An 8948-nucleotide genomic window follows, 5' to 3' on the forward strand; every position below is an offset into this window, starting at 1 on the left:
TGAATTTGTTTTTCTATGAGTTGTTTTTGGAAATCTCACAGTACTTTGAAATCTTCAATTGGCAAACAGTTTCTTTGTTAACAAAAGTTGTGCTAGGAAAAAAGTCTCATTCAATTTACAAATGGAGCATCTGTGATGTTTCACAAGAGATCCGGCTTTCCTAGTTGTTTTAAGAAAGAAGCAGAATGTCCTGGCAAACCTGACCTATTTAACTTATCCATTTATCTGTACTTTCTCCTTCAACCCACTAAAATAAAGAAGTAAACTAAATAAGGAATAAAGTGGCCCTGACACACAGGAGGGTGAAAGGAATGGAAAAGAAGACTGTGACAGATGAATGATGACAACATGCTTTAGAAAGCTTGAAAGTGAATGCACTCGGGAAAACTGACTTAACAGGCAGAGATAGCTGAATGTACGCCAAAGTGAGGAACTCAATAGGAAGACATATTACCCTCAAACTTTTAGAAATTTGTGGCAGCGAGGACTTCAGAAAGTAGGGACTAGACAAGAGATCAAAGAAAAAGAATCAACTTAAACTTTGTGGGAACATCAGCGAGCTTTCTACTCCTAATTTTCCTCATTTACTATATCCTTTAGATGAGGGGCTGCCTTTTTGCCTTCTGACCTGAGCAGAAAGCAAGACAGAAAACCTCAGAGAGCCTGTGCCAAGAACCTCACAAGTAGGGACTACAAGCACAGCTGGGTCTGTCATGCATCTTACCAAGAAAATAAGGATTACAAGGGACACACTAAACGGTGATACCCCTGTTCTCCCTTAAAATGCTGAAAACCAGACCGAGGCTTTTACTGACCAGTAGTCAGAAGAATATGCCTCTGGAGAAATTAACTTGCCCAACAGAAAAAAAATACAGATATCGACATTTAGGGAACCTCCAATGCAAAATCTGGGTGGTCATATAATCACTTTACAGATAAGACTATTTATTACAGAATGAACCATCCACTAGTAATTGAGCTCCAAATCGTTTTTAGTGCTTTGTTCTTATATATAAACAGACATTTGAGGACATCCTCTAATATTAACAAGAATAAAAAAGAAGCAGATGTCAGAAGAAACATGCAAAGAAAATAAAGATAAAAGAGGAAAATTAAAGAAACAAAAAGAGATGAATGATTTAAGGGGAAGTGCAGGGAGCAGAAGAGACCATAAAAAACATCTCTGGAGAGATGAGACAACTGGATACATGAAATAAGATACTTCCAGGAAAGGAAAACGAGTCACTCAGAGCATAAGAACAAATAGTATCCCTAACTGGTTGGCTCAGTGGACAGAGCGTCGGCTTGCTGACTGAAGGGTCCCAGGTTCAATTCCAGTCAAGGCCATGTACCTTGGTTGTAGGCACATCCCCAGTGGGAGGTGTGCAGGGAGCCGCTGATCGATGTTTCTCTCTCATCGATGTTTCTAACTCCCTATCCCTCTCCCTTCCTCTCTGTAAAAAATCAATAAAATATATATTTTTAAAAAGAACAAATACTAATCCAGAGTGAGTGTGAGTGTGTGTGGCAGGGGCGGATAGTAGAATACTTGGAATGATGAAGTGAAGGAGTCTCCCAAGAAGTAGAAGCAAGATACCAAGAAATAGGAAACAGAGAAATTATTTGAAAAGCAGAACATCAATTCAAGTCCAATATATGACTAGCGGATGCTGGCTGAGGACACGAAAGTCCTGGGTCGGAGACAAAGGAATGTATTACTCACTGCCAACAAGCAACACAAGCATCCCCATATTTGCCTTACTTGTCCCTTGTCCTCAAGTCTCATTGGAGCCGTGCAGCAGGCCCAGATTGATTTAACACACACCATGGGCCTGTCACAGCTCTGAAACACGGAGTTTGGGGAATGCACGGCTTTTATAGCAAAATACAAGCCAGCCTTCTCTTTCTCCTGGGGAACAACATGATCAATCCCTCAAAATTAGCAGCTGCATTGATAACCCTGAGAAATGACAAAGGTAAAAGAATAATCAAGGCCTTGCGGTCTTGGTACACCTAGCAAGATGTCTCCCAACCCAGATCAAGCCTCTGCAATTTACTAGCTGTGATTTAGGGCAAGTCTCTTTACTTGAGAAAAATAAATTTTTGTTTATAATTTAGAAAGCAGCTTTATTGAATTGTAATAAACTACAAATATTTAAAGTATGCAATTTGATAAGTTTAAACCTGTGTAGTATACTTTCATGAAATCATCAGCACAATCAAGAGAGTGGAGGTATGTATCACTCTCAAAAGTTCATGACCCTTACAATCCTTGCCCCTCAAACTCTGTCCTACTCCCCCATCTCAGAGCCACTACAGATCTGCTTTTTGTCACTGTAGATTAGTTTGTGTGCCTGAAATAATATATGTAAAGCACCCAGCATACTACCTAGCATATAATAGGCACTGAGTTGTTAATTTTATATTTCTAAAAAGAAAACAAAAAACTAAACTGAACAAAAAAAAAATAAACCACAAAAAAAGGCTTAAATTCTGATATTTTCCAGAATCCTCAAATTAGCCCTATAAGGACTCTTGCCATTGTCCTTATAACACTAAATTTAGAAATATTAGAAACTCATAAAAATACTACTTATTTTCATAAGGAGCATAAAATGGAGTGACAAAGCATTTTTTTAATACGTCAATTAATGGTTGAGATAGACAGCATACGCTAGGGCAGTGCTTGCTCAAAAAAATGGGTAATATGTCAATTTTAATGAGGTCAATTGTCACAGATTATAATCATCCTTTTAACATTTCTACTTCTTCACTAAGCCAAGACTTCGCCATATCCTATTTATGTGTCTTGTCCCAGAAAGAGAACTCAGTGTCCTCTCTCAACACAAAGAAGATCCTCATTTCCAAAACAGTAGAATGTGACTAATTATCTTTTGATTTCGTTTTCTTTTGATGTGATCAGGACAAATCACAATTTACTTGTAATGTTTTGATGAAGAAATTCAATATCACACCCACAACATTGACACGTATTTTTTCAGTCATATGCTGTTAAAGAAGCAATTGTGTCCTGTCATAAACAAAACGAGTGTCAATAAATAAATGTTTTTCAGGATGTGATTTATGACGAGTTCTAGTGTTTTTCTTTCCCAAATAATTCTTTTCAAGCACTTTTTTAAAAAAAGAATTATGTAATGTCTCTCATTTTATGCCAGAAAAATAGCCAGGATATGAATTTGACATCACATGCATGGTGAGAGCCTGGAAAAGGTTCTCAGAATGCTATTTATTTCCATACAAAAGGTCAGAGTTCATTCTGCAAGAGCTGGCTGGCCAGTGGGCCTTGGATGTCTGGAAAATTAATGTGCATACACTCAACACGGACTTGTGCACACACCTCTAACAAACCCTTTCTCAAGACAGAGAACATCATGTCCAACTGATTTTACAACTGCCTTTTTAAGGGAGAATTTTGCAAATCTACAAAAATCATGCTTACAGACTCACTCAACCTAGCTGAGCCAGGAGAAAATTGCTTTTGAATTGTGAACTCTATGAATTATGTTCATGTGTTATGGACTCTGACTTGAGTGAACTGTCAAATGACCCTCCCGGGAATCTTAAACATTTAGCAGTTTCACATGTCTGTTCATTTATGTCTCTCAAACTATGTTCATTTGGATCTCACCAAGAGTCTTCACTGTAGAACACACACCATTACAACTTTAATGCATGGTCTGTATCGTAATGTTATTTTGAAGAATGTGGTTCCATTCACTAGAGCTGGTAATTACTTTTGTAAAAACTTATATTTTTATATAAGCTTTATGATTTAATCCAGTCATTTTCTGCCCTTCCTGTATAATTTGGTGGAGGGGGAGATAGGGAAGGCTGAGAGTGGTAGGATGTACTAATAACCCTTAATAACTAATATTTATTGAGTGTTTGCTTCGTGTAAGGACTTATCAAAGTTCTTTACATGTATTACTAACATATTTATCACATCTCTCCAGAGCAGATGCTGTCATTTCTTTATGTTAGAGAGGTGAAAACTTAACCTTTATGGGGTGAAGTAATCTGACTATGGTCATAAAGTTTAAGTAAACAACTCCGCTTAGGGCGCTCATCAATATAACAAATTTCACTGGGAATACTTGCAATGACAGGAGCTGGCCAGAGAGATCTCAGAAAACACTTGCTTTGAATAAACTTGGGTTTGATTAGACCTGGGCGTATTTTTCTCATGTCCAGAAACTACAAAGTCTTGGTAATCCCTGAAGATATCTTGGTAATAAACTTTTTTAATAAAAAAAATAATAAATTCAAAAGTGATGAATGGTTTGGGATGCCTACATCCAAATACTTTCTGGAAGAGGGAAAGTGCTGGTGTACACCATCCAAGTCACTTGGCGTGAAGCCAAATCAGAATTTTGTTTGGTGAGCATGGAAAGATGTCACACCTATTCTAGAGGGCTGTTACTTGACCCTGATAAGACCTGGTGATATGCCCTAGTCCCACAATGGGAAACCCCACTCTATCACCTAGAATTGTCAAGTTCTAGGTAGGACTTGACAATTCTAGGGAGTAGATTCAGAGTTTATTCCCCTGCTGAATACTGCTGGATGTTCGTGACAACTTCTTTCATGCAGTTACAAAGATGACAGGGAGTGGTCACACAGGATTGCTTCTCTGCGCTCCAACTTACCACGTTTAGAACTCCAATTCCCAGGGTATACTTGCCTCCTCAAATATGCTCCATGTGATTTGGGGGAAGTGTATTCTTTGGCATTTGGTGTTCATTTTATTGATCTCACTCTCAGATTTCTTTTTTGAAGGTCTCTTCTGGAAATAAAGACTTCTTTTAGATGTCTATAGCCATCTCTAAAGGGAAAAAAAGGATAGATAAATATATGTGATTGGATGTTTAAATATACAGCTCTTCTCCCTTCTCCCAAAATCAGATTTATATATAAAGGTATAGCTGTTTCAGGACAAAGAACAGCCAACTTGGAACAAATTTCATTTGAATAAACATTAGTCACTACCGAGAGCAACTTTGCTTTCCAATTGTACCCTGAACAATATAACATTCATAGGATGTCATAATTTTTTTTAAGAATAATTGCTTTGAATTTCTTCAGATTGACATTAACACTTTCCTGTCCAATGGATCTCAAGAATTTTCCGATGGATGTGCAAACGTGCATAATGCAACTGGAGAGTTGTAAGTACAAACAACTTACTTTTTCTGAATTCTTTAAAAAATATAGTAGATATAAAAGGTTTCTAATGTATTCTATAGATAATTTATTCTGTAATTGTTGTTGTCAGATATTTACTAAATAAGCATGGTATCGCTTACCCGGTATTGAGAGTCATGATGTCTATCAACACGTGCACTAAATGCTATGATAAAGAAAGACATTGGGGACCTAGGAATAATAGTTTTTAAGCTTGAAAAGCAGTTTTATGTCTCTGTACACATTATCAAAGGTAAAAGGATAATAATCATTAAGACCAAATGATCACTTGTTATTGATTACCTGGTATAGACCAAATAGTTTGCATATGTTATTTCCCATACAACGAAGATATTGTTATTGTCGTTTCCAGATGTGAAATGGTCCTTCTGAGCAATTGAGTTTTGTGCTCCAGTTCATGAAAGTTGTCACAAAAGACCATCTGGGTCCAAAGTCTATGCTACTCTGAACTATTATGCTGCTCCTCAGCTAATATTTATTCAGAGTATACTCTGCAGGGTTTGTTATATATGTCATCTTAGGGGAAAAGAAATTTTTCACACTTTATCATAGATTCAGCCAAGGTAACAGACATTTTTAAAAAAAATTTCTTCTTTCAAAGTGGATCCAAATACATCACTGATTAATGTCAACACATAAAAACTTCACGTCCTTCTGTTTCTGTGAACTTATCTATATATAGTCAACCTTAAATTAATTGGTATGCAGGTTTAATTTTAATGCCATACAAAAAATATTATTCAATATTTTTTTCTTAAGGCACTATGTTATATCTTTTTTTAAAGTTTCGTTTTGATATATTCCTTGAGGAAAATTTAAAGGTGGATCTTTGGGTTTGCAGGCCTGAGGCAAGGTTTGTAGTGTGGGGGAGCTGTCACTAGATGGCGTGCCTACTTCATGGGGGAATGAGGTCACCCTCTAAGTTGGGTTCTCTTTTTTTTAATATATACATTTATTGTTGACAATATTACAGATGTCTCCCTCTTTCTCCCCCTTTACTCCCTTCCACCCAGCCCCTACTCACCCACCCCGCCAGGTCTTCACTACCCTATTGTCCATGTCCATGGGCTATGCATATAAGTATATAAGTTCTTTGGTTTATCTCTCCTTGCCCCCCCCACCTGACCCCCCCCACATCGAGGTATGTTAGTTCCATGCCTCCATGCTTTGGGTCTTATTTTGTTGGTCAATTCATTTTGTTCATTAGATTCCACAAATAAGTGAGATCATCTAATACTTATCTTTCTCAGATAGGCTTATTTCACTTAGCATAATAGTCTCCAGGTCTACCCATGCTGTTGGGTTCTCTTAACATAAGGAAGTAAAAATAGCTATTTCTCTGATAATAATGCATTTCTTGTTAAATTTTAATGCATTAATTTTATAAGTAGTTCTTAAATATTAAACATACTCATGGATAAAGTACTAAGTTAGATTAAAATAAAATAACCAAGTTTTAGTTGGGGGAGCTATTAGCAATAAAAATGGCGAAGAACAACAAAAGATTCCCAGCAATGTGGATTTTTTTATCTATATTATAAAGGCATTTTGAGGATAGGCTCATTCTGTATCTTGGTTGCAAAATTAGGTGTATGGGAAGATACTGAGATAAAAATCACATGCAAAATAGTCTAAGGCAAACCGGTGCCCTAATTACTAAACCAGAGATGCTGGATGTTACCCAATAGGCAGTGAGGAGCAGGCCAAGATTCAGGAGCAAGAGCATGATTTGGTCCATATTATGCTCTTAAATATTTGTTCAGCCAAATGAACCAAGGTTACTTAAGAAGATTTCATATGGCAGTTTTATTTTTTATTTTTTTTAGGAAACTCCATACTGTTTTCCATAGTGGCTGCACCAATCCGCATGCCCACCAACAGTGCACAAGCATTCTCTTTCCTCTACATCCTTGCCAATACTTGTTTTTGATTTATTGATAATAGCCATTCTGACAGGTCTGAAGTGATATTTTATTGTGGTTTTAATTTGCATCTCTCTGATGATTAGTGATGTTGAGGAGCAATTCCACTTCTGGTTATATATTCTAAGAAACCCGAACCGCTAATTTGAAAGAATGTATGCATTCCTATACTCATCGCAGTTATTTATAACAGCTGAGATATGGAAGCGGTTTCTAATGCCCATCAGTAGATGAGTAGATAAAAAAGTGGAGGTACATGTATACAATGGAATACTACTTGGAAAAAAAGAACAAAATCTTTACCATTTGCAACAATGCAGATGGGCCTAGAGGGTATTTTGCTAAGTGAAATACACCAGTCAGAGAAAGACAAATATCATATGTTTCCACTTATATGTGGAATTTAAAGACCAAAACAAACAAACAAACAAAATAGAAACAGACTGATAGATACAGAGAACAAACTGACAGTTGCCAGAGGAGAGAGGAGTTGGGAAGTTGGGTGAAAAAGGTGAAGATATTAATACGTACAAATTGGTAGTTACAAAATAATTATGGGGATATAAAGTACAGCATAGAAAATATAGTCAATAATATTATAATAACTGTGAATGATGCCAGATGGGTACTGGAAATATCAGGAGGAATATTTTAAAAAGTATATGATTTTCTAACCATTATGTTGTATACCTGAAACTACTATAAAATAATATTAAATGTAAACTGTAACTACAAATGTTTTAAAAAATAAAAAGTTTCATAATACTCCAACCAAAAGTAATTAAAATAGTGTCAAAGCAGAATGATGTAGAAGGTAGAAACATTAGAGGTTGATACTATAGGGGAGGCAAAATTTTATCTTTCCCTCTTAAACGTTTTTGTCTGGGCCTAAAAATTAAACAGATAAGACAGATTAACAGGAGAAAAGGTTACAAATTTATTTAATATAAGTTTTATGTAACATGGGATCCCTCATAAATAAATAAAGACTCAAAGAAGTGGCAAAACCTAATGCTTTCATACTAGGTTGAACAAAGAGAGGCAATTGTTATTAGTTATTTAGTTATTTAGTTATTTAGTTATTGAAACAATAGTAAACTGTGTGGGGAGGCTAATGGCAGATAAGAGTTATTTTAACAAGGTCTGTATGTACACAGTTCTATTGACTTTGATTCCTGTTGAAAAATGTCTTTTTTCTTGGTCCAAAGAGCACATCTTTTCCATGGGAGTTTTTAGCTCCTGTTTTCAGGAAGAAAGGGGGAGATTAGAATGCCTTCCTTGCACCTGCTATTTCTCAAGTGCCTTTAATCTCAAATACCCCTTATGCTAGGGTGGCATATTCTGGGGTGGCATATTTTGCCAGCCTTCATTCGCTCCCATACAAAGTTGATGTAAAGGTTCTGGGCTCCGATGAGTCAGAGGTAAAGCTCTTAGATAAGTAGAATCATATTAAAACTATTGACAAAGAAAGAAAACGTAGGATGAAGAAGTAAATGCTGAAGGGAATATTGATAAATCTAAATCTTAATATATTTGAGGTTTGGGAAACTTAGGTATAAAGCCAAAGGGAGGAGTTAGAACTGGGGATACATTACTCAAAGCCATATGGAAAGTCGCTCAAATAAGATGAAATTTCTGAAGGATAAAATATAGAGAGGAAAACAGACACATCAAGAACAGATCCTGTAAGGAATGTCTATATTTAGAGGGTGTTGGAAGGGATTCCAGCTAAAGGGTCATCAAAGATGGCAAATTCAAATCAATAGCATTTCATCTCAAAAGAGAAGGGAATGGGGAGATCTG

The 8948-nt window shown here is 36.3% G+C and overlaps 1 protein-coding gene across 1 annotated transcript in view; it reads left to right on the plus strand.

Annotated features, from left to right (window-relative positions):
• Positions 1-8948, plus strand: part of GLRA3 (glycine receptor alpha 3) — a 126085-nt gene that overhangs the window by 58989 nt on the left and 58148 nt on the right. Inside the window, exon 5 of the mRNA XM_006770743.2 lies at positions 5104-5186. Within this exon, the coding sequence (XP_006770806.2) occupies positions 5104-5186 (83 nt within the window). The remainder of the gene's footprint in view (positions 1-5103; positions 5187-8948) is intronic.

This window comes from Myotis davidii, unplaced genomic scaffold (assembly GCF_000327345.1).
Source record: "Myotis davidii unplaced genomic scaffold, ASM32734v1 scaffold404, whole genome shotgun sequence".
NCBI classification, from domain to species: domain Eukaryota; kingdom Metazoa; phylum Chordata; class Mammalia; order Chiroptera; family Vespertilionidae; genus Myotis; species Myotis davidii.